Below are 27,559 nucleotides of genomic sequence, written 5' to 3' on the forward strand. Positions count from 1 at the left end.
TCACACAAGTCCTAAAAGTAGATAAAGAGAACCCAGTTAAACAAATTTGACAAAAATATTATACTTGGTCATTTATTTATTGAGGAAAATGATCCAATATTAAATATCTGTGAGTGGCAAAAGTATGTGAACCTCTAGGATTAGCAGTTAATTTGAAGGTGAAATTAGAGTCAGGTGTTTTCAACCAATAGGATGACAATCAGGTGTGAGTGGGCACCCTGTTTTATTTAAAGAACAGGGATCTATCAAAGTCTGATCTTCCCAACACATGTCTGTGGAAGTGTATCATGGCATGAACAAAGGAGATTTTTGAGGACCTCAGAAAAAGCGTTGTTGATGCTCATCAGGCTAGAAAAGATTACAAAACCATCTCTAAAGAGTTTGGACTCCACCAATCCATGGTCAGACAGACTGTGGACAAATGGAGGAAATTCAAGACCATTGTTACCCTCCCCAGGAGTGGTTGACCAACAAAGATCACTCCAAGAGCAAGGCGTGTAATAGTCGGTGAGGTCACAAAGGACCCCAGGGTAACTTCTAAGCAACTGAAGGCCTCTCTCACATTGGCTAATGTTAATGTTCATGAGTCCACCATCAGGAGAACACTGAACAACAATGGTGTGCATGGCAGGGTTGCAAGGAGAAAGCCACTGCTCTCCAAAAAGAACATTGCTGCTCATCTGCAGTTTGCTAAAAATCACATGGACAAGCCAGAAGGCTATTGGAAAAATGTTTTGTGGATGGATGAGACCAAAATAGAACTTTTTGGTTTAAATGAGAAGTATTATGTTTGGAGAAAGGAAAACACTGCATTCCAGCATAAGAACCTTATCCCATCTGCGAAACATGGTGGTGGTAGTATCATGGTTTGGGCCTGTTTTGCTGCATCTGGGCCAGGACGGCTTGCCATCATTGATGGAACAATGAATTCTGAATTATACCAGTGAATTCTAAAGGAAAATGTCAGGACATCTGTCCATGAACTGAACCTCAAGAGAAGGTGGGTCATGCAGCAAGACAACGACCCTAAGCACACAAGTCGTTCTATGAAGAATGGTTAAAGAAGAATAAAGTTAATGTTTTGGAATGGCCATGTCAAAGTCCTGACCTTAATCCAATCAAAATGTTGTGGAAGGACCTGAAGCGAGCAGTTCATGTGAGGAAACCCACCAACATCCCAGAGTTGAAGCTGTTCTGTACGGAGGAATGGGCTAAAATTCCTCCAAGCCGGTGTGCAGGACTGATCAACAGTTACCGCAAACGTTTAGTTGCAGTTATTGCTGCACAAGGGGGTCACACCAGATACTGAACACAAAGGTTCACATACTTTTGCCACTCACAAATATGTAATATTGGGTCATTTTCCTCAATAAATAAATGACCAAGTATAATATTTTTGTCAAATTTGTTTAACTGGGTTCTCTTTATCTACTTTTAGGACTTGTGTGAAAATCTGATGATGTTTTAGGTCATATTTATGTAGAAATATAGAAAATTCTCAAGGGTTCACAAACTTTCAAGCACCACTATATATATATATATATATATATATATATATATATATATATATATATATATATATATATATATATATCCATGACATTAATGTCCAAGATGACACTCATGTCACTGTATGTACTACAACTGTGTGTGTGTATATATATATATATATATATATATATATATATATATATATATATATATATATATATAGCCATGACAGGCGGCACGGTGGTGTAGTGGTTAGCACTGTCGCCTCACAGCAAGAAGGTGTGACAATATGGATAATATAGACATTACACAATATAATAAATATGCAATCTACAATAATATTGTTATAAACATTGCTTATTATAGATATATAATAGAACTGTATATTTAACTAATGCCCTGTATGTTTAGAGGATTAGTGTCAGATGAGGGCATGAATTTAGGATGATGATGATGATTATTATTATTATCAGGGCGGCACGGTGGTGTAGTGGTTAGCACTGTCGCCTCACAGCAAGAAGGTCCTGGGTTCGAGCCCAGCGGCCGACGAAGGCCTTTCTGTGTGGAGTTTGCATGTTCTCCCCGTGTCCGCGTGGGTTTCCTCCGGGTGCTCCGGTTTCCCCCACAGTCCAAAGACATGCAGGTTAGGTTAACTGGTGACTCTAAATTGACCGTAGGTGTGAATGTGAGTGTGAATGGTTGTCTGTGTCTATGTGTCAGCCCTGTGATGACCTGGTGACTTGTCCAGGGTGTACCCCGCCTTTCGCCCGTAGTCAGCTGGGATAGGCTCCAGCTTGCCTGCGACCCTGTAGAACAGGATAAAGCGGCTAGAGATAATGAGATGAGATGAGATGAGATGAGACATAGCCATGACATTAATGTCCAAGATGACACTCATATCACTGTACATACCACAACTCTGTGTGTGTGTATATATATATATATATATAGAGAGAGAGAGAGAGAGAGAGAGAGATAACATTAATGTCCAAGATGACACTCATGTCACTGTATGTACCACAACTGTGTGTGTGTGTGTGTGTGTGTGTGTGTGTAAAACAGAACCCCCGACATGATGCATGAGCTGCAGCCGCGCGCTCTGGGTTTTGATGCTTTTTTTTTTTTTTAGAGGAAAAAGCAAGACGCAACAAGCGAGGAGGGCTCGCGCTGTTCTAAACCCGCCCCGACACGCCCGCGCGCGCACAGATTCTCCCCTAATGATCCCGCGCAGCCACGTAGCGCTCGCGCCGCCTTCACTCCGCGCGCGGGCATAGAGAGCTCTCAGTCCGTCACAGCGCCGAGGACCGCACGCGCGCCTTCCCACTCACTCTGCCGGAAAGCGGCGGTTTCACAGCGGGAGCGGAGCACAGCGGGAGGAGCGGAGCACAGCGGGAGGAGCGGGGCACAGCGGGAGGAGCGGGGCACAGCGGGAGGAGCGGAGCACAGCGGGAGGAGCGGGGCACAGCGGGAGCGGAGCACAGCGGGAGCGGGGCACAGCGGCTGCGCTCTTTCTTTGTTTGTTTGTTTGTTTGTTTTTGTGTGAAGCGGCGATGCAGCAGGAGGAGGATGCGGGGCCGCGCTACGGCGCACAGGGCTCTGCTGCTCCGGACTCCGCGTCCAGACGAGCCGTTTCCGTGCTGCTGTCTTTCGGGAAATGCCTCGGCGCGCTCCTGCCGGTCTACCTGGCCGGGTATTTCGGCTTCAGCCTGGCTGTGGTGCTGCTCGGCCTCGCTGTGTTCATGGGGTGGCAGCAGCACCGCGACAGAAAGCTTCAGCGCCTCAACAGCGCTTTGTACCTGCAGGAGAATGAGCAAGATTTCACCACGACACGAGTGTTCAAAAGCATCCGGGAATTACCTGCATGGGTAAGGCTTTAGAAACGCTCCGACACCATAACAACACTGTGTTTCTCTCTCTCTCTCTCTCTCTCTCTCTGGGTGTGTGGTGAACATCTGCCAAACATCTCTCAGCTCCCTTTCAGACCAGCCTACCAATCTGTTATGCATGGCTGCGTTGGCATGGTCTTAATTACCTCACCGTTATTCACAAGTCAGTCCTGTAAGAAGGTTCAGACACTATTTAAGGACACACACCTTTCCATAATGTATATAATAACAATAATAATCATCTCATCTCATTATCTCTAGCCGCTTTATCCTGTTCTACAGGGTCGCAGGCAAGCTGACTACGGGCGAAAGGCAGGGTACACCCTGGACAAGTCGCCAGGTCATCACAGGGCTGACACATAGACAACCATTCACACTCACATTCACACCTACGGTCAATTTAGAGTCACCAGTTAACCTAACCTGCATGTCTTTGGACTGTGGGGGAAACCGGAGCACCCGGAGGAAACCCACACGGACACGGGGAGAACATGCAAACTCCGCACAGAAAGGCCTTCGCCGGCCACGGGGCTCGAACCCGGACCTTCTTGCTGTGAGGCGACGGCGCTAACCACTACACCACCGTGCCGCCCTGATAATAATAATCATCATCATCATCATCCTAAATTCATGCCCTCATCTGACACTAATCCTCTAAACATACAGGGCATTAGTTAAATATACAGTTCTGTACAAAGCAACGCTGTAGAGCAAAGATGCATTCAGAATGATGAAATTAAATGTTTCAGTGTTTAAAAAAAATATTATAAAGAGTTTCCAGTGAGCAAATGAAACAAAGTCAGTACTCAGTGTGATGACTTTCCCCTTTGCTTTACACAAACAAAATAGTGGTCTCGTCTCACGTACAATTCGTGCAGTTTAAAAGGAAGGAAACGAGCTGTAAGTTTTACTGAGTATCTTACAGAAGCAGACACGGATCTTCTGGAGACTTTATCACACTTGGTTCATATTTTTGCAGCAGCAGCAGTCTTCATTATGTTTTGTGCCTGAAAAAGTGTCTCTTATGTAACATCCTGCTTTCTTTACTGACACGCAAACGTTTTCTATAACGTTTAATTTTATGCCGGACAAAAGTGGTATACCACTTTTACATCTCTGCTTTCAGCTACTTGCAGAAATATAAACAGCACAGTGCGACTCAAGCATATTCATCTAGTTTGTAGGTAGTGTGCAACTTTACTTTGACATTCTCATCATTCGCTCACAGTGATCATATTATGTGATCACGATATCTAATATCATGTAGATATAAATCATCATATCACCCAGCCCTGTTTTTTTTTTCCATGTTACTTCATATTGTTCCTTAAGGTTCTCACTAATCTAGTTCACTGAATCATGTCATATTAGTATGTTAAGGTTACTGCATTTAATACTGGTGTTATAACATCATCATACTGTATTATGATCGTCACCTTGTGAATATAAGGTTCTATCAGCCATTCAACTCAGATAAAACCTTGTAATACTATGGTTATGACATCACAGTCAATATATGTCTATTCAGTACAAGTTTTTTAAGATTATAAACATACATACAGTCAGTTTGCTTTACTACTCCTAGATCATCCCTGGTTTGTCTGTTAGAATATCATGCCCATTTTGACCACACCCTTTCTCTTAAAATTGTTTTTCACATCACATGCTTTGGATCAAAACGGTTAATTCTGCTCCTCTACAGTATGCCCTCTTCTCCTCCCTGTTCACACAGCTCCTCTCCTCCCCCATTCCACTTTAACACCATCACATTCCACAGTCTTGCCAGATCCTGGCTATATTTGGACATCGAAGGATCAGATCTCCAGGGATTGTTACAATGATGCCAAAAGAGATGTGCAAAATGAACAAATCGCATCAAAATTGTGCCCTAAGAATGCTGATGTATCAATCGCTGGGGATCTGATCCTTTAAATGTTCAAAAATAGCCAGGATCTGACCAGACTGCGGAATGTTATGGCATTAATGTGGAATGGTTGGTTAAAGATCAGACTCTGAAGCAAGAATGAGTTTAGGGGGCAGTGCCACACTTCCTTTCTCTAACCGTTACCAGTTCTGGTTTCACTTCTAGTTAAATTAGAATGTTCTTTGCTGTGTTTATAGTTAGGCTTTTTTACAAAGACTTCTTTCTTCAAGGGTTCTTTAAGGGTTCTTTAAGGGTTCTTTAGAGGAACAACCAAGGAGATTATAAACTTTCTAATGTAGTTTAGAGAAGTGCCACTTTGAGTCCAAACTTTCTCGCTTGATGTACTCTTAAAGAAGAATTAGTCTGTTGATCAAATATAAAAAGAGGTCGAAAAAGTACACACATTCTTTACTTAGGTAGAAGTACTGATACTTGTGTAAAAATACTCTAGTAAAAGTAGAAGTACTGATTCAACTTCTGTACTCAAGTAAAAGTACAAAAGCACTCGCTCTGAAATGTATTCAAAGGAAAAATAACAAGTAGCCTTTTGAAGGACATTTTTACCAGCTGTTTCTATGCAAAGCTAAATGAATCTAATCTAATCTAATCTAATCTAATCTAATCTAATCTAATCTAATCTAATCTAATCTAATCTAATCTAATCTAAGGACACAAGTGTTTTGCTGGGAAATACGCCACTCATATTTTTCATATGAGTTACATCCGGGACATGGACAACCAAAACCGTGACATAAATCTCTATTTGTCACTCATGAGGAAATCGATGGATTGTTATGATAAATTTGGGTACTTTTTGCTTGTGAATGTGTTGATATAATAAGAAAATCACATGTTGGCTTGAAGTTTATGTTCTCGTGTTGGAAAATTTGAATTTTTCCATATGAAATACATTGCGGATCTGAGTGACATATTGAAATAATATTGGCTGGTGTTGAGTGGTATATCAGATACAGTATATTCCATTCAGCTAATGTGATATTGAATGAGTTGAAGACGAGTTCAATATCATGCTAGCTGAATGGAATATATCTGATATATCACAAAAAAAGCCATTATTATTATTATTATTATTATTATTATTATTATTATAATACATTCCTTTTGGGTGTTCAGTGCGTCTTTCTCTTCCAAAATGTTCTCAAAATCTTCCGTGTTTCATGAAGCAAACCTGTTGGCCATGTTTGCTTACAAATTGTTACAGTTGCTCGCTGGCACTAAAGTTCTACATCTCAGTTGTGTGAAGTCCTGATGTCTTGACAACCATACAATATCGTAAACCATATTCAACGCTCATTCTCTATTGGGTGGGGTGACGTAATACATGTAGGATAAGCGATATGCTAACAATATTGCATGTTATCAAACCAAATGAATGAAACTCGCTAGAAGGGAATAGAACACCTATATGTTATTTACCAGCTGGGAGGGCCGTATGGTGAAATACCATGACCGAGGTCTTGAAAGTACTGAGCGAGGCCCTCTGGGCCAAGGTCAGTATTCAAGGCCGAGGTCACAGTATTTCACGATACGGACCAACCTTAAGCTGGTAAATAATATATTTCTTTATTTCTTTACCAAATTCTAACAGAAAACAAGAGCACCTGAAAGGGAAAACTGAGCCAAGGCGAGCCGCTATTTTGAATCCTCATTCATGGCTGTAATGCAAATAGCTTCCTTCTCGGTATACAAGTGCACTTCCATGGCAGGAAAATAACTACATTTTGTCTCCTATGTAGTCTCCTATGTATAGAAAATTGAGTCATTCAGGATTCAGCCATATTTTTGCTCGGCGTTAGCAACAGTTACAGGTTTTTAGATTCTCCTGAAATATTTTCTTTTATTTTGTCTTCCTCAGGGTAGTAAAACTCGCTTTCGCTGTGAAGACTGTCGTTATCGCTATCCATGCTGTAAAATTAATGCTATTCTGAGAAATGCAAAAATAAATGTTGACAAAATTGCTACGATGTTTGTTGTTGTTGTGAACGAGCGAGTCGCCAGAGGTCCGTAACCGGGGTCCGTAACTGGGGTCCATATTGTAGGATACGGACCCGCTCGCCAGCCAATCAGAGCGCAGGATTTGATGGAAACCGGACCGCGAAAAAATAAATATATGTTATTTACCAGCTGGGAGGTCCTTATCGTGAAATACCGTGACCAAGGTCTTGAAAGTATTGAGCGAGGCCCTCTGGGCCGAGGTCAGTATTCAAGGCCAAGGTCACGGTATTTCACCATACGGACTGACCTTAAGCTGGTAAATAATATATTTCTTTTTTTCTTTACCAAATTCTAACAGAAAATGAGAGCGCCCGAAAGGGAAAACTGAGCCGAGGCGAGCCGCCATTTTGAATCCTCATTCACGGCTGCAATGCAAATGGCTTCCTCCTTGGTATACAAGTGCACTTCCATGGCAGGGAAAAAAAAACTACATTTTGCCACATATGTAGTCCCCTATTTATACAAAATTGAGTCATTCAGGATTCAGCCATGTTTTTGCTCGGCGTTAGCAACAGTTACAGGTTTTAGCTTTCTCCTGAAATGTTTTCTTTTATTTCGTCTTCCTCAGGGCAGTAAAACTCGCTTTTGCTGTGAAGACTGTCGTTATCACTATCCATGCTGTAAAATTAATACTATTCTCCTGAGAAATGCAAAAATAAATGTTGACAAAAATTGCTACTATGTAGTTTGTTGTTGTGAACGAGCGAGTCGCCAGAGGTCCGTAACCGGGGTCCATAACTGGGGTCCGTATTGTAGGATACGGACCCGCTCACCAGCCAATCAGAGCGCAGGATTTGATGGAAACTGGACCGTAAAAAAAATAAATATATATTATTTACCAGCTGGAAGGTCCATGACCCAGGTCTTGAAAATACTGACCGAGGCCTCTGGGCCAAGGTCAGTATTTTCAAGGCTGAGGTCACGGTATTTCATGATATGGACCGACCTTAAGCTGGTAAATAATATATTTATTTGTTTCTTTACCAAATTTTAACAGAAAACAAGAGCGCCTGAAAGGGAAAACAAAGCCAAGGCGAGCCGCCATTTTGAATCCTCATTCACGGCTGTAATGCAAATGGCTTCCTCCTCGGTATACAAGTGCACTTCCATGGCAGGAAAAAAACTACATTTTGCTGCCTATATAGTCCCCTATTTATACAAAATTGAGTAATTCAGGATTCAGCCATGTTTTTGCTCAGCGTTAGCAACAGTTACAGGTTTTCGGCTTTCTCCTGAAATGTTTTCTTTTATTTCGTTTTCATCAGGGTAGTAAAACGCGCTTTCGCTGTGAACACTTTCGTTATCGCTATCCATGCTGTAAAATTAATGCTATTATACTGAGAAATGTAAAAATAAATGTTGACAAAAAATTGCTACTATGTTTGTTGTTGTTGTGATCGAGCGAGTCGCCAAAGGTCCGTGACCAGAGTCCGTATCGTAGGATTCCGGACTGCTCGCGAGCCAATCAGAGCGCACGATTTGATGGAAACCAGACCGCGAAAAAAATAAATGTTTTTATTCCATCAAAAAAGTGTCCTGAATGTATAATAATTAAATAATATTGGCTGGCCTTTTTCGTGGTATCTCAATTCATCACATTATCTCTAGCCGCTTTATCCTGTTCTACAGGGTCGCAGGCAAGCTGGAGCCTATCCCAGCTGACTACGGGTGAAAGGCGGGGTACACCCTGGACAAGTCGCCAGGTCATCACAGGGCTGACACATAGACACAGACAACCATTCACACTCACATTCACACCTACGGTCAATTTAGAGTCACCAGTTAACCTAACCTGCATGTCTTTGGACTGTGGGGGAAACCGGAGCACCCGGAGGAAACCCACGCGGACACGGGGAGAACATGCAAACTCCGCACAGAAAGGCCCTCGCCGGCCACAGGGCTCGAACCCGGACCTTCCTGCTGTGAGGCGACAGCGCTAACCACTACACTTTTTTGTGGTATATCAGATATATTCCATTCAGCTAGCATGATATTGAACGAGTCGAAGATGAGTTCAGTATTATGCTAGCTGAATGGAATATATCTGATATACCACGAAAAAAGCCAGACAGTATTATTATTATTATTATTATTATTATACATACACATTCAATGGAACAATTATAGATTTTACAAAAAGTTAAGAACAGGGGGGAACTCTGCTACCGTCTTCCTTCCCCCACTTCATCTACTCTTGTTATACCTGGGCTTCTGGGATGGCGTGGTCGGCCCCATCCTGTCTGGCTGTCAGGTGGGACTGGCGTTGGTTGGTGCCATTGGGAGGGTTGATGGGTCAGGGTTCCCCTCCGGGTCAGGGTCCCGAGGTTCTCTCGGCGCCCCGCCCACCCCACGCATGCACTCTGATACCTGCCTATTCTTGGTATTGCACAGCGCGCCTTATCCTCTTTTAAATGCTCTACACATTAGGAAGCACACACCATTTGTCCACCTTCAATAAGAACAACATGATAGACTAGGGCAGGGGAGGAGTGCATGTGGGAAACCTCTACAGGTGCTTCGCTGCACTCCTTGCCTTTTTTAATGCAAATACATCTTAGAGGAGGCTTATATCTTTGATTACATAGGGTGTGGGGGGCGTGTAGGTGGAGGTCTGGGCAGGTTTTCACCCTGCATACCCTCTTCTTTTAATGCAGTACATTTTAGAGAAGGCACACATTCTTGTCATATACAGTCATATATAGGATAGGTAGGGCGTGTTGTGCGGAGGATATGGGGGGCTGGTGTCGGTATGTGGGGCGTCCGGGCCCGGAGCCCTGCCTCATGCAGTACCTCCCCCTCCCCTCTGTCGTCCCATCATGATTTAGCTTGGGCAGGGGCGGCTGGCACCATAGCCATGAACAGGTGCTCAGGTAGTCATCGTAATTAACTATTAAATAACTATTATATTTAGAATTACTATCTGTAAAAAATGTACTAACACAAATGATTAGCAAATAAAATAATACTCCCACCCCCCCACCACTCTCCTTCATTATGATCCAGTTTCCTTCTCCCTGGCCCGACACAGACCAGCACTGCTTATATACACTCACACACACACACACACACACACACACACACACACACACACACACACACACACACATGTGCTCACTATCACAAACTCCGCTCCCCCCCCCCAACATATACACACTGTCCCTCCACCCATAACTCAAGGCCCAAAACACCTCCAAATCCCCCCCCCCCACCTACCCTCCTCTATCTCACATGTTTATCTTTGTCGAATTTGTCTCCATGTGTTCTGTTACATCTCTTTGTTAACATATTAGTAGTATTGTCCAGCCTTTGAAATTGTTGTTAATGTTACGTTAGTGCTTCTGTTGTATGTCATGTGTATGTATTGATTTGTTTCATTCTGTCCTTACTTTGTATTTGTTTGTATTTGTTAGCAAATAAAAAAAAAAAAAAAAAGAACAGGGGGGAACTTACCGATATTGAATGCTGATTCTGATCGAATGTAATTCATTGTTCTGTCAATCCAACGTACTGTTCAAAGTCACAGTTCTAACAATAAAAATGGTACAAGTCCAAAAAGCCTGAACAACAACCCAATTTATATACAAGCTATATCCAGGTTGACAGTTCAAGTTCAAAGTTACTTTTGGTCATAGTTAATTGTTCCATTGCTAGAGCCTCCTATTTTCCGTTTCAAAAAACATTAAATTCCGTTTCAGAGAATGGCTAATTCCGTTTCAATTCCGTTTCAGATAATTTGTTTCAGTTATATGCTCAAATGACAACTAAATTGGTATTTTTAGATTTTCAACATATAAAATACATAATTCAGAATCAGAATTCTTAAGTACATGTAATAAATGCATGAAATGTTATGTTTCAGGTAACTGGTGTTGGGAGGCATCTGCATGTTTGTTGTCCTTGTGCAGCTATCCCTGTAATCCTGCTTTACTGGCCTGCTGTAGTACAACTTCATATAAAGCTTTAAACTTTCTGTACACAGTCTAATATCTTAATGCATCTTAGAATCAACACTCAATTTCACTTCACTGAAAATGTGTTTCTTTCATTTGTTTAAGACTGTAATTAATTAATGCTGTTAACTTGATTGCTGACTGGCTCCTGCTATTTTCTTTAAAACTTTATATTGTATATTAATACTTTTATGGTTATCCTTACTCTTTATACATGTACATTTAAATAAAACAATCTCAGTTATCATTTTATCCATGTTTTTCAAACTTCTATTCGTTGTTATGCTTACAATGTTTTCAGTGCAACGACAGGTCTAACAAAGTGTGTGACAGTGTCCATTTAATATATACTTTAAATGATTCAAATTATTTAACAGTTAACTCTATTATTAGGTTAATTTACATTTTGCCTGTAAATTGTTCATTTACACTACGTTCAGACTGCAAGCTGAAACGACCCATATCCGATTTGTTGTGAAATCCGATTTTTTTGTTAGGCCGTTCACATTACCAATTATATGAGACTTGTATGCGATCTCCAATATGAACGGAAAACGACCCAAAAGTGTCCCGCATGCGCAAATTGACACGTAATAAGCACATCTACGTAATACGTAAACAAAAAAAAAAGCGCACTCTTCAAGTTTAATGATTTCTTTTTTTGTTTGTTTGTTTACTTATCTGGTTAGTGTTAAAATGTGAGGTCTCGTGTGTGTTTTTGTTTCTGAACTGAAATGAAAACGTGTAGCCTGGTAACGAGGGTTGACTCCTAAATGTCTCTCTAATTTCTATATAAGTGCACTACATGTTACTAGGAAGTAATGGATTTTTAAACTCTATATAGTGCACTCGAGCTTCAGTAGGCAGTCGTTTGGGATACGGCCGCTGTATTACCAAACTCTTAATTCAGGCTTAATAATTTGCACATATTTATTTCGTCATATTAATAAACTTTTTCTACATTTTATAAATATTTATTTAGATTGTTTATAGCCAGCTGAATTCTGCAACTTCTCTCAGCGCTGGCTCAAGGTGCAGAAACACCAGTGCAGTTTGCTATGGAGATGAGGCGAGACCTGGCGATGTGGTTTTTGTGGCAGCGGCGGAACTCACACAATAATCTGATTAATGTGGGCAGCAGACTAATGAGACCGAAGGTGTCAAATTACTGGAAATTTCCAGAACAATCTTATAATCTTGTAATACAGGATGGTTTAAGTTATAAATCAGGTATAGAAACTGCTTTATTTAATCAGGCTAACAGATCAACATCCAGGTCCCTACATTAGCTTGATCAATTCTATAAATGTCTATTTAAATTCTGAAAACTGTACAAATGTTGTTGTTTTCCACCAAAGAGGCGGGATTAGCCAACGCAGAATAGTGACGTTTGTCTCTTGTTGATGACGTGTAGGTCGCATTAATGCGACCTGTCCGGTCAGACTGCAGTCGCATGTGAAAATATCGGATATGCATCGGATTTAGGACCACATATCCAAGTGGCCTGGGTCGCATGTGAAAAAATCGGATCTGTGTCGTTCAGATTGTCAATAACAAATCGGATACAGGTCGCATATGGGCAAAAAAATCGGATATGGGTCGTTTCAGGGTGCAGTCTGAACGTAGTCTTAATAATGCACAAGTCTTCAAACTCTTTATATAGAAAATCATTCTTCGGAACATAACTTCTTATTTAAGAACATAAACCATTAAATCATGAAAATAATCAGTTGCTATTATATAATGTTAAACTGAAAAGCCTTGGTGCAAACTACTAATGGAAATCTGACTGTTCAAAATCTGCCTTCAAGATCACCATTATAATACAGCATTAGGAGTTCCTTTGTGCTTGAAAATATTCCGTGGCCACGCGACGCGTGGGAACGAGATCCTATTCCGTGGCCACGACTTGTTTAATGCGTGGGAACGAGGTGATTATTAGGTGGCCATGAATTAATAACTCGTGGCCACGAGAAGTGTTAGTCATTTCATCACGGAGACTGCTGACTTTCTGGCATCAGTAGCTTCAGCCGCAAATATGGACAAGTTTGATCTGATTTCATTTTATTTTAATCTAGGCAAGAATTATAATGATATCCTTAAATCACTTGCAGTTAGACATGGAGTAATTCTGAGCAAGAGACACTTAATTCGGCTGCTCAAAAAGCACGGGCTCAAACGTAGACAATATGCTGACCTCGGGGAAGTTATAGATTTCATCATACAGGATAAATCCTGTATTTATTGCACAATTGACGGCTGCTCAAAAACTGGACATCATCCCATCAGGCTGGAACTTGAATCATCTCGTGGCCATGCGTTATTAATTTGTGGCCACCCAATAATCATCTCGTCCCCACGCTTGTGGGCACGGAATAGGATCTCGTTCCCACGCGTTATTAACTCATGGCCACAGAATATTTTTTTTTCACCCATGTCACCAGAGGGGCTCCGTAGATTCCGTTTCTGACCCCAATTTCCGCGATTTCCGTCCGTTTTCCGCGATCGCGGAAAATCGGAGGCCCTACATTGCAGTTGTTCAAAACAAAAGGGCTTTGCTGAGTGAAGTCCACAAGTGAAGTCCTCTTGGAAAAGTCTCCATCACTTTTCCTCACCCCCAAGTAGAACTTTGACAATATTTCCACTATTGCTCTCTTTTCCAGTTTTTTGGTGTCTGTTGGTATGTTTTTCTCTTGTAATGCATGAAGAATATCCAGTGAAGTTCTGTAGCATTTTGGGTGTTCAGCTCATCTTTCTCTTTAAATCTTCCACTTTTAACGAAGCAAACCTCGCTGCCATGTTTATGTACAAATTGTCACAGTCACTTCTAAAAAGCCTAAAGTCCTTCCTGCGCCATATGGCAGCACCGATCTCCGTTTCTGTATCCCTTGGCCTCTCGCCTATCACATAGCTAGGGTTACAGTGGGGGGCTAGTCCTCTGGTAACCGAGAGAGTTTGACTCCCCACTCACATCTGTATTGCAGCGCGCCTTATGGGCCAGATGGTACCATTTTTATGATGGTCTTTGGTATGACCCAACCGCAAGTAGAACTCACGGTCTCCCAATCGAGAGGCGGACACACTAACCACTAGGCCAACTCATGGTTAACACAGTCACTTGGTAGCACGGAAGTTTTACATCTCTGACGTGTCTCTTTTCCAGTTTTTCGATGTCCATAGGTATGTTTTTCTCTTGTAAATATGTGTGAAGAATATATAATGAAGTTTAGGTAGCCTTTCGGATGTTCAGCGTGTCTTTAGTTTCAGTTTTCAGTTTATTTATTTAGTGCTTAATCCGAGCACTGAATTAACCTTGTCTTCTCTCTCTCCCGGCCGACAAAGAAATGATTGTGCGCATGCGCAGCAGAAAAGTTTTGTCATTGGATCTTCGCATGAGCTCCGAAGTGTGACGTCGTGTTGTCTTGACAACATGCAATATTATAACAATATTGCACGCTCATTCTCCATTGGGGAGAGTGGTGTAATACATGGAGGATAAGCGCTGATAACAATATTGCATGCCATCAATAAACCCACTAGAAGGGAATAGAATACATGTTTTTATTCCATGGAAAAAGTGGCCCGTATGTATAATAATTCCTGATATTTCACTCTGATGACTTCACTCCCAGGGTTTTCCTGCTGACTAGACACGTGTTGTCAAAATGGCGAACCAGTTCAAAATTAAAATTCTTGCATATTGTTTTTTGTGGATGTGTCCATATAATATAAAGAACATTACACGGTGGTGTGAAAATATGAAGTTTATCTTCTCATCTTGAAAATATTTTCACTTGTTCACTTCACTCACTTGTGAAATATACATTCATCACTCAAAGAAAGAAAGAAAGAAAGAAAGAAAGCACACCTTTATTCATCACACACTTGTGAAATGTCCTCTCTGCATTTAACCCATCTGCACACACACATGAGCAGTGAGCACACACACATACCCAGAGCAGTGGGCAGCCATGCTAACAGCGCCCGGGGAGCAGTTGGGATTTAGGTGCCTCGCTCAAGGGCACCTCAGCCCAAGGCCATCCCATATTAACCTAACCACATGTCTTTGGACTGTGGGGGAAACTGGAGCACCCGGAGGAAACCCACGCAGACATGGGGAGAACATGCAAACTCTACACAGAAAGGCCCCCACCAGCCGTTGGGTTCAAACCCAGAACCTTCTTGCTGTAAGGCGATCGTGCTAACCACTTACACCACCGTGCCGCCCACTAGATAAACATCATATCTTCACACAACCATGTAATATCCTCTATATACAAGGTGCTTCACTGCAAATACTTTAATTGCCAAGTACATTTTGACAAATAAATAATTCACTTGCATGTGCGGCCGATTGACTAGCAGTTAGCTATGTACAGTGTGCTAACCAACAACAAAGCTGTTAAGTTATATAAGCTACAACTTATAGCTATCCTTACCTTCCGATTTGCTCCTTATATGCTTCCTAATAACCTATTTGGAGAGTTTGAAGCGCATCCATCACATATAGCTAAGACATTAGATATTTAAATCGAGCAATTTGGCACGTTTCCACAAAACGTTCAAATTAAAAGTTAAAAGAAAACCCATTTGCGTCACTTTGCTGAAATCGAACCCAGCTCATGTTTTGACTCAGATTCAGGGTTGCCAGATGGGGTTGATTTACTCACTAAGTTTTCTATGTCTTATCGATTCATACATTCAGATTGAAATCTGTCTTGATGTAGGAATGGTGCACAGTGATGCAAAATAAAACATAATCGATAATTCCTCTGAAATGCAGTAAAATGAAAGTAGCAAGTCTGATTTGAAAGTGTAAGAAATAGAAAGTACAGATATCTGTGTTAAAATGTAGGGGGTAAAAGTAAAAAGTTGCCAGGAAAATAAATAGTCAAGTAAAGTACTAAAAGTCTAAAGTCCTTTCCCGTGCCATATGGCGCATAGGGCAGCACCGATCTCCATTTCTATAGCCTTCGGCCTCCCGCCGATTACATAGTTAGGGTTACAGTGGGGGGGTGTTACAGTAGGGTTACAGTCCTGATAGAGAGGCGGACACGCTAACCACTAGGCCAACTCTTGGGACAGTAAGTAAGTAACAGTTACCTGAAAACTCTGTTTAAAGCATATACGCAGAACCATGGCCTCACTTTTTGTTTATAAATGCCTTGAGACCTCAAGAATGGCACAGGAATAGTTTTAAGCGTTAACAGTAAATCTAATATACTAATTTTTACGATTAAAGTGATTCATATAGGTACCGGTCTGAATGAATGACCTTGGATGTCTGTAATGTCACAGCAGGAAGTTTATCGGTCTCATCGCCATTTCCACTATACTAAAACACAGAGCTGACTGCAACTCCAATCCTCCATTTTGAATTTATCGCCTGGCCACGTAGACGTGTTGCTGGCCGGTGCAGCAACACAACAGAAGGTGGATTTACGTTGCATTCATGGCCCAAGAATGTTCAAACTGCAAAGATTTGGATGCGTTTTGCAAGAAGTTCATGGGCACATTGGGCGCCTATGAAGTGTTCTCTCCTCTGCTCTGCACATTTTACTGAAGACTCATCCGAGACCTCTGATCTGTTGAGGAGCGTTGGCTATAAGCCCATATTGAAAGAGGGTGCAGTACCAACAATTAAAGGAAAATAAACTACAAGAAAAGGAGAGTATTGATTTATTTTATTTATTTTTTAAAAAGGAAAGTAAGTTCAGTTGCACCAGTTCTCCTGGAGTGTGAGCTGAGGGTTGTTGGTAAAACCTGGGATGGAACAGGACGTGATATATTATCACTTGGGCAGTGACCTCCCCACGGTTGTTGCTAAAACCGGTGATGTCCCATCCCATCCCAGGTTTTAGTAATTGCCTGAGCCAAGCAGTGATGGCGGAGTACTCAATATGGAGAAAATGGAGAATGAGTGGACCAGCCGTCTGATTTCTCCGCTGGATATGCTTGCCTCATCAGCAATATCTTGCCCTTACGTGGAAGAAGCGAATGAACGGAGAACTGAACGAACAACTGAAAGTCAGATTGTTTCAAAACAATCGGCCACAAGATCGGCCTTTAAGAAGTGAGAACACAGACGGGTAAGCTGCGACTCTCATTTGGATACAAAACAACAAAAACAACAACACGTTGTTTACCTGCATTTAGATTAATACATGTAACTTGTGTTGTGTATTTAAGTTACCGGTATAAGATTATTTAATTTGCTTCAGAATGTGATTGTCTCAGTTCATCTGATTATTTAATTAGCCTTTTACGGTTTATCAGTGAAAATGCATGCATGTACGCATAAGTTATAACACCTATCCTGTTCTAATGAGAGTCAACCAACAATCAGTGAAGTCAAATCAGTCTTAGTTGAGCAAGTCGGTAACGGGATTTCTTACTTTCACCATAAATGTTTATTTATATGGCTTTGGTCTATAGCTGTCAAAGGCCTCGGCCTTGAAACCGGTTACCGCTGTGACGTCACACACTCAGGGCTGACTGGCTCAGTGGGGCAGCTCGAATGCCAACTTTGCGGTCGATTTTAACTCTCAAAAATTTTTTATTCCCATTTATGCAGCATACAAGAGTCAAGGATGGAGATACTATCCACTCAGAAATGTATTTAAAAATAAAGGTTCTGCATATCTCCTTTAAGGAAGTATTTATACTTCGTTACTTCCCACGTCTGATTATAACTAACATTTCATTTTCAATGATGTCGAAGATTTCATTTGGAGTGAAATTTTTGAGATTTTTGGTTTATCCCAATTTCATCAACATGATCTGTTTTCACTTTGGTTTATGGTTTCCTGCATCCCCCACAATGAAATTTGATGACCCAGTGCTAGCGGAGCCAGCGTGATTTAGCCCTGGCTTTATCTCTACCTAAAGAGGCTGACGTAACAGCTCTTCAGTCCTTTAGTTGGTCCAGCTCTCTCACCTCCTCATCAATACACTCTGTTCAGTGTACAGTACAGTTTAGAGGTCAGAACGTTTTCAGATCCATGGATGTAGAAGATCTGGACTTTTGTTTCTGACACACATTATCACTTTATTGAAACAGATCTGTTGATGTTTTTTCAGGTCAAAATTCATAGTTAATCTGGTTTTAGATGAGAATTTATTCTCTGGATTACTTATCCAGGTGTCTGTGAAGCATAGCCAGGGAATTTACTTAATCACAACCCACCAGTATCTTCTTCTTTCTTCTTCTTGTTTTGGCTGTTTCTGTTAAGGGTTGCCACAGCGGATAATGGGTGGCGATCCTTAACAGGAACAATGGGCGGCATGGTGGTGAGCACTGTTGCCTCACAGCAAGAAAGTTCTGGGTTTGAGCCCAGCGGCCGACGGGGGGCTTTCTGTGTGGAGTTTGTATGTTCTCCCCATGTCTGTGTGGGTTTCCTCCGGGTGCTCCGGTTTCCCCCACAGTCCAAAGACATGCAATTAAGTTAACATGGGGCAGCCTTGGGCTGAAGTGCCCTTGAGCAAGGTACCTAACCCCTAGCTGGTCCCCAGGCACTGTAGTATGGCTGTCCACTGCTCTGGATATGTGCGTGTTTGTTCACTGCTTCAGATGGGTTAAATGCAGAGGATGAATTTCAGTGTGCTTGAGTGTGCATGTGACAAATAAAGGCTTCTTCTTCTTCTTAATGTCCCTCCATCTCCTCCTGTCTTCCGTATCCTTTTCTGTAGCACAAACCATCCTCATGTCCTCCTTCACCGCATCCATAAATCTCATCTTTGGTCTTCCTCTTTTCCTTCTACCTGGCAACTCCATCTCCAGCATTCTTTTCCCAATGTATCCTGAATGTCTCCTCTGTACGTGTCCAAACCATCTCAATCTCGCCTCTCTCACTTTGTCTCCAAGCCGTCCTACATGTGCCGTCTGTCTAATATTCTCATTTCTCATCCTGTCCAACTTTGTCACTCCAAATGAAAATCTCAGCATCTTCAGCTCTGCTACCTACACCTCAGCCTCCTGTCTTTTTGTCTCCAAACTATACAACATTACTGCTCTTACTACTGTCTTGCACATGTTCCCTTTCACTCTTGGTGGCAACCTTCTGTCGCAAATAACCCCTGACACTCTCCTCCATCCAGTCCAACCTGCTTGTACTATCTCCTTCACTTCTCCTCTGCACTTACCATTACTTTGTACAGTTGACCCCAGATATTTCAACTCCTCTGCTTTGACCACTTCTAGTCCTTGTAGCTGTACCATGCCACTGTCCTCACCCTCATTCATGCACATTTACCCCGTCTTGCTCCTCCTGATTTTCATTCCCCTTCTCTCTAGTACAACCCCGATTCCAAAAAAGTTGGGACAAAGTACAAATTGTAAATAAAAACGGAATGCAATAATTTACAAATCTCAAAAACTGATATTGTATTCACAATAGAACATAGACAACATATCAAATGTCGAAAGTGAGACATTTTGAAATTTCATGCCAAATATTGGCTCATTTGAAATTTCATGACAGCAACACATCTCAAAAAAGTTGGGACAGGGGCAATAAGAGGCTGGAAAAGTTAAAGGTACAAAAAAGGAACAGCTGGAGGACCAAACTGCAACTCATTAGGTCAATTGGCAATAGGTCATTAACATGACTGGGTATAAAAAGAGCATCTTGGAGTGGCAGCAGCTCTCAGAAGTAAAGATGGGAAGAGGATCACCAATCCCCCTAATTCTGCACCGACAAATAGTGGAGCAATATCAGAAAGGAGTTCGACAGTGTAAAATTGCAAAGAGTTTGAACATATCATCATCTACAGTGCATAATATCATCAAAAGATTCAGAGAATCTGGAAGAATCTCTGTGCGTAAGGGTCAAGGCCAGAAAACCATACTGGGTGCCCGTGATCTTCGGGCCCTCAGACGGCACTGCATCACATACAGGCATGCTTCTGTATTGGAAATCACAAAATGGGCTCAGGAATATTTCCAGAGAACATTATCAATTCACCGTGCCATCCGCCGTTGCCAGCTAAAACTCTATAGTTCAAAGAAGAAGCTGTATCTAAACATGATCCAGAAGCGCAGATGTCTTCTCTGGGCCAAGGCTCATTTAAAATGGACTGTGGCAAAGTGGAAAACTGTTCTGTGGTCAGATGAATCAAAATGTGAAGTTCTTTATGGAAATCAGGGATGCCGTGTCATTCGGACTAAAGAGGAGAAGGACGACCCAAGTTGTTATCAGCGCTCAGTTCAGAAGCCTGCATCTCTGATGGTATGGGGTTGCATTAGTGCGTGTGGCATGGGCAGCTTACACATCTGGAAAGACACCATCAATGCTGAAAGGTATATCCAGGTTCTAGAGCAACATATGCTCCCATCCAGACGACGTCTCTTTCAGGGAAGACCTTGCATTTTCCAACATGACAATGCCAAACCACATACTGCATCAATTACAGCATCATGGCTGCGTAGAAGAAGGGTCCGGGTACTGAACTGGCCAGCCTGCAGTCCAGATCTTTCACCCATAGAAAACATTTGGCGCTTCATAAAATGGAAGATACGACAAAAAAGACCTAAGACAGTTGAGCAACTAGAATCCTACATTAGACAAGAATGGGTTAACATTCCTATCCCTAAACTTGAGCAACTTGTCTCCTCAGTCCCCAGACGTTTACAGACTGTTGTAAAGAGAAAAGGGGATGTCTCACAGTGGTAAACATGGCCTTGTCCCAACTTTTTTGAGATGCGTTGTTGTCATGAAATTTAAAATCACCTCATTTTTGTCTTTAAATGATACATTTTCTCAGTTTAAACATTTGATATGTCATCTATGTTCTATTCTGAATAAAATATGGAATTTTGAAACTTCCACATCATTGCATTCCGTTTTTATTTACAATTTGTACTTTGTCCCAACTTTTTTGGACTCGGGGTTGTACATACTTCCATGTCTCTAAGTTTTCTTCCACTTGCTCCCTGTTCTCACTACAGATCACAGTATCATCTGCAAACATCATCTTCCATGGGGCCTCTTGCCTGATGTCAACGGTCAAGCCAGTATATTATATATTATAGTTATTACCCTGTTTGACTTGTCCCTTGAACTGAATGTGTTTAATCCACACATCGCAAACCCAAAAACTAGTTGGCCTGTAGCTCAACACAGACTTAATACTGAATGTTCTTTTGGTGGAAAGCTCTATAGCTCTAATAAAACAATAGACAAAATACTTGTGTACACATTTCAATAACATTCATGACATAAATCTCTGCTTATCTATTTTACTATTTTTAAGTCATCCCTGGCTACAAAAAACTATTGAAACCTCCTGACTTAAGCCTCGGTCACAACCGGCCGTACGTGCTCCTACGACCGGTCTACGTGCAAAAAACGCAAGAAACGCACGGAGGGCGCGCGTGAAACGTGCTGATTTTCGAGCCGTAGACTGGCCGCAGACCGGCCGCAGAGGTTCTTTGTCATGTCAAACAAACTCTACGGGCGCTTACGTTTTTTTCAGGTTGCAAGACAAACTTACGGCCAACGTGCGTCTTTCTCCACGAACAAAAAAAAAAAACGCAGCGATTTGGGAAACGCCAAAAATCGCACGGCCAAAAAATCGTACGTCCGGTTGTGACCTAGGCTTTAGAGGAACTCATTGCTATCTCATCTCTAATTGTATAACTTCCTGAGAAGCAACAGAAACTCGCATGAGCACATCTGTTTATATTGCTGTCATTCTAACCATGTTGAATTTTCACATCATCTGACAGCTCTTGTATTTTTATATGATGTGGTAACATTGAATGCTTATTTACAAGTTTGTGCTTGTGTTTTTTTTTTGTACAGGTGAATTTCCCAGACGTGGAGAAAGTTGAATGGCTTAATAAGGTATGTTATAATCCGAGTATACACACTGGCCCATGTGCATCCAAAATGAAATGTACAAAAATATGTTAAGATGTTCCAATGCTTGGGTAAAGGTTTATTGTCCCTCGTGTCTCCTTGTCTTATGGGCCAGTCTTTCCATTACAGTATAATCACCAGCACTCAGAACAGATCAGTGAACAGTCAGAACACTTTATTTTCGCTCACAGACTCTATTGCTCTGTCGGAAGGATATAATAAACTCTACAAAGCAGTGATTGTCTGGTTTTCACCAGTATATGCGAATCCAAGGCCTCTCTATCCTTCGCCCTCTATATTTATCTCATGCTCTCTCTCTCGCTCCCTGTCTCTGGCACATAATGATCCCTGTGATATCATTGTTGAGTCTTGTCGCTGTTTATCCGTTGCTTTTGAACTACACACAATTTGTCCCTAATGCTATAAATACGTCATGTATAATAACATGTTTATGACCCATTCTGGGGAAAACAGCATGAGTGAAACCAGTAGTGTACAGATTTTATTTTTAGCCTTTTATTTGTGCCAAGTAATTTCAGATGAGCTTATATTATACATCAAAAGCATTGTTTAAAGTTCAGAATAATGGGACATTCACAGTACGTTACTCATTCTCATATTTTCAGTACATAAGTGTGATGTTTTTATAAAGAATTACACCACAGGACTGTTGAATTCTTGGTTCTGATTGGGCAGAAGGTGTTGATGAGTTTTCTATAACAGCATGGCTTGGACAATAGTTCTGGTTTAATATGCAGACACTCCTCATAAACAGATTAACAAAGTATGTGTAATTATTGTTATGATGAAGTTTTCTATGTGGAGATGTATATTTAGCATTTAGCTTTCTGGCTTGGGAAAGTAGTTTCTCAGTAAAGCTATGGTCACACAACAGCTTGCGATGCTTTGCGATGGGTTATCGATGAAAATGAGGCGTTTTGATGGCAACGCATGATGATACAGTGCCTTGCAAAAGTATTCATACCCCTTGAACTTTTTCACATTTCACACTTTTTCACAATTGTGAAGTGAAACGAAAACGATAAATGGTCTTCAAAATTTTAAACAAATAAAAATCTGAAAAATGTGGTGTGCATTAGTATTCAGCCCCCTGTCCTCTGATACCTCTAAATACAATCCAGTGCAATCAATTGCCTTCAGAAGTCATCTAATGAGTTAATCGAGTCCTACTGTGTGTAATTTACTCTCAGCATAAATACACTTGTTCTGTGAAGGCCTCAGTGGTTTGTTAGAGAACACTGAAGAACAAACAGCATCATGAAGACCAAAGAACTCACCAGACAGGTCAGGGATAAAGTTCTGGAGAAGTTTAAAGCAGGGTTAGGTTATAAAAAAATATCCCAAGCTTTGAACATCTGTTCAATCCATCATTCAAAAATGGAAAAAGTATGGCACAACTGCAAACCTACCAAGACATGGCCGTCCACCTAAACTGACAGAGCGAGCAAGGAGAGCACTGGTCAGAGAAGCAGCCAAGAGGCCCATGATCACTCTGGAGGAGCTGCAGAAACCCACAGCTCAGGTGGGAGAATCTGTGCACAGGACAACTGTAAGTCGTACACTCCACAAATCTGGCCTTTTTGGAAGAGTGGCAAGACGAAAGCCATTGTTGAAAGACAGGCATAAGAAGCCATGTAGGGGACACAGCAAACATGTGGAAGAAGGTGCTTTGGTCAGATGAGACCAAAGTTGAACTTTTTGGCCTAAATGCAAAGTGCTATGTGTGGCGGAAAACTAACACTGCTCATCACCCTGCACACACCATCCCCACTGTGAAACATGGTGGTGGCAGCATCATGCTATGGGGATGCTTTTCTTCAGCAGGGACAGGGAAGCTGGTCAGAGTTGATGGGAAGATGGATGGAGCTAAATACAGGGCAATCCTGGAAGAAAACCTGTTGGAGGCTGCAAAAGACTTGAGACTGGGAAGGAGATTCACCTTCCAGCAAGACAATGACCCTAAACATACAGCCAGAGCTACAATGGAATGGTTTAGATCAAAGAATATTCATGTGTTAGAATGGCTCAGTCAAAGTCCAGACCTAAATCCCATTGAGCATCTGTGGCAAGACTTGAAAATTGCTGTTCACAGACGCTCTCCATCCAATCTGGCTGAGCTTGAGCTATTTTGCAAAGAAGAATGGGCAAAAATTTCAGTGTCTAGATGTGCAAAGCTGGTAGAGACATACCACAAAAGACTTGCAGCTGTAATTGCAGCAAAATGTGGCTCTACAAAGTATTGACGCAGGGGGGCTGAATACTAATGCACATCACATTTTTCAGATTTTTATTTGTTTAAAATTTTGAAGACCATTTATCATTTTTGTTTCACTTCACAATTATGTGCTACTCTGTGTTGGTCTATCACATAAAATCTCAATAAAAAACTTTTAAGTTCGTGGTTGTAAGGTGGAAAAATGTGAAAAAGTTCAAGGGGTATGAATACTTTTGCAAGGTACTGTATATAGGTGAGCTAAAAGTTATGGTCACACAGAAGCCGAACACTTGACTGTCACGCCTTCGTGCACTTGAGCCTGGCACAGCTCAAGCGGCTGTTGTGCGCGCTCTTGGGACCCAGTCGCTATAAGAAACACCTGATGCTGAGTTGAGCGCAATCAGCACGCGCATATAAGGACGCTGTTTTCTTTGCGAAGTATTATCATTATCACGTTTGTTTCTAGCCATGTTTATGACTCTAGTTAAATACTCTGCTTTATGACTCTGCTTTCTGTCTAGCTTTTGCTTTCATTTATGTTTTGTTGCTCTGATTTTGCCTCACATTTTGTTTTTGTAAATATCATGCCTGCTAATAAACACTTTTCCTGCACTGAGATCTGTCTGCCTCTGCATACCTGACAGAATAATTTGCAAAGTCTCTGTGAAAACAGCGTCCTTATATGTGCGTGCTAATTGCGCTCAAATCAGCATCGGGTGTTTCCCATAATGACTGGGTCCCAAGCACGTGCACAACATGCTCTGAAGGATCTCTGAACGTAAATGCATTTTTCAAGTCTCGGTGAAGGTATGCCGAGCCATATGCCGAGCCACTATGTTGACGAGGCTCTCGCAGGCATCGGGTACATGGATTTGAGACAAATACATCTCAAGAGGCTCAAAGAAGGTTCCCAAGCTTCGGGAAATATTCCCAAATCCATTTGCACGTATCCACCTCTTAATTTGCTGACGAAAACATCACCACCAAATTTCAATGCATGCATTGAAATTTTCACGACATTTTGGCCACTCATGAGCTGGAGACACACCAAAAACAACTTGCACAGCTCAGAGAACATTCACCATGCATTGCAGGATTGGTGGCGATGCTACCAATTTTTCATCACCAAGCATTCGCAAACCCATCACGACCTGTAGTGTGACCAGGATTTAATCAACACCACTTTGTGTTGGGCTGTATCACACCAATTATATTGCTAATTATTTTTCTATAATATCACACCCAGGGCGGCACGGTGGTAGTCTGGCTAACGCGACTGCAAAGCTCTATGAGCTATTGGTTTGGCCAAGATATTAAGCCCAACCGTTTCCCAAAGTGCGTGGTTGACCCGCCTCCCTGAAATGCCTCAGTTTGCTACTGGTCGAAGCCAGAAAAGGCTGTGACGAAGCTTAAACCAATCACATCACTCTTTCCTCTGACGTATGTGACGTGACGGGGCTAACTGGTAGATTAAACCATAGACATCCTATTATTAAACTCTTACCGAAGCCGGTCGGGAGCAAGGCGAAAATGTCCTTCCTTTCAATAAATACCTCCAGGGCTGCTCTTTGCTCCGTTTTCAATGAGAACTTCCCGTTGAATGCTTTCAATACAGCATTCGTGAATGAAGCGCTTCCGGCATAGATTCTGTAAACAATCTATGGCTTCCGGTCGCAGTTCTACTACGTCAGTGCCTTGAACACGCCTCTACCCAGGGCCGTTGGAGATGCTCAAAGTTGATTGGTTCCCGATTTTTCGGGAGCTTGGAAGAGCTGTAGATAGCTTGCCTGGCCAGACTAAGCTCGCAGCAGGCCCTCGTGTTGCGTCACGCTTAGGATGGGCGGGCCCAGGCTAGCACGGTGGTGTAGTGGTTAGTGCTGTTGCCTCACAGCAAGAAGGTCCGGGTTCGAGCCCCGTGGCCAGCGAGAGCCTTTCTGTGTGGAATTTGCATGTTCTCCCCGTGTCCGCGTGGGTTTCCTCCGGGTGCTCCGGTTTCCCCCACAGTCCAAAGACATGCAGGTTAGGTTAACTGGTGACTCTAAATTGACCGTAGGTGTGAATGTGAGTGTGAATGGTTGTCTGTGTCTATGTGTCAGCCCTGTGATGACCTGGCGACTTGTCCAGGGTGTACCCCACCTTTCGCCCGTAGTCAGCTGGGATAGGCTCCAGCTTGCCTGCGACCCTGTAGGACAGGATAAAGCAGCTAGAGATAATGAGATGAGATATCACACCCTTGCTTGTACTATGTAAATGATATAGAAAATAAAAAATACACTAAATGAAACTAAACTGTAATCATATTTACAGTAAAGTTTTGTGATATCGTATGTAGTATAAAATAACACAGCTCATTTGGTTGATGCTTTAAAAAGAAGTGACTTACAAGTGGATACAAGTGAGCTGAAGGTTAAGGGTTACTCAAGAACATAAATATGGAAGTTTGGTGTTGTTGGATTTTGAACCCCCGACCGTCTAATCTGTAATGGTGGGTATACACTGGGCAATTTTGGGCTGAAAGATGACCAGTGTGGTGATCTCTTTGGTTGCGGCTCCAAAACAGTGGACGTCAAAAATGGCGTCTTGTGACCAAACATACCCTGAGACAAAATTCTGACAGTGTCAGAAACTTAGGATGACCATCTCACAATGTGATGGCTGCTACGAGCTACATCTACTAACCAACCAATAAGAAGGCAGCATGAAATGATACACTGATCAAAGCAACACTGGCTGATGAGGTTAACTTATTGTATTGCTTTGCGTGCACCGACTAGTGGCCTAGTGGTAGCGTGTCCGCCTCTCGATCGTGAGTTCTATTCACGGTCGGGTCATACCAAAGACCATCATAAAAAATGGTACCTACTGCCATCTGGCAAGGCACGCTGCAATACAGATGTGCATGGGCAGTTAAACTCTCGTGGTTACCAGAGGACTAGCCCCCCACTGTAACCCTAGCTATGTAATAGGCGAGAGGCCGAGGGCTATGGAAACGGAGATCGGCGCCGCCTGATGCGCCACATACAGGTTGGGCCTGGTTAGTACTTGAGTGGGAGACTGCCTAGGAATACCAGGTACTATAAGGCGTGGAAAGGACTTTGACTTTTTTTTTGATTGATTTGCGTGATAGCCTATGATGTAGTAGATCCATAATAGATCCATGATATATAAATATATCATGGTTTATAAATATATAAAGC

General features: G+C 42.0%; 1 protein-coding gene across 1 annotated transcript in view; it reads left to right on the forward strand.

Moving 5' to 3' along the window:
- Window positions 1-2,696: 2,696 nt before the first annotated feature.
- The window catches only part of esyt1a (extended synaptotagmin-like protein 1a), a 91,064-nt gene continuing 66,201 nt past the window's right edge, over window positions 2,697-27,559 (forward strand). Inside the window, exons 1-2 of the mRNA XM_060937430.1 lie at window positions 2,697-3,356; window positions 22,070-22,111. Of these exons, the coding sequence (XP_060793413.1) occupies window positions 3,042-3,356; window positions 22,070-22,111 (357 nt within the window). The 5' untranslated portion in view covers window positions 2,697-3,041. The remainder of the gene's footprint in view (window positions 3,357-22,069; window positions 22,112-27,559) is intronic.

This window comes from Neoarius graeffei, chromosome 13 (genome assembly GCF_027579695.1).
Source record: "Neoarius graeffei isolate fNeoGra1 chromosome 13, fNeoGra1.pri, whole genome shotgun sequence".
Lineage (NCBI taxonomy): Eukaryota > Metazoa > Chordata > Actinopteri > Siluriformes > Ariidae > Neoarius > Neoarius graeffei.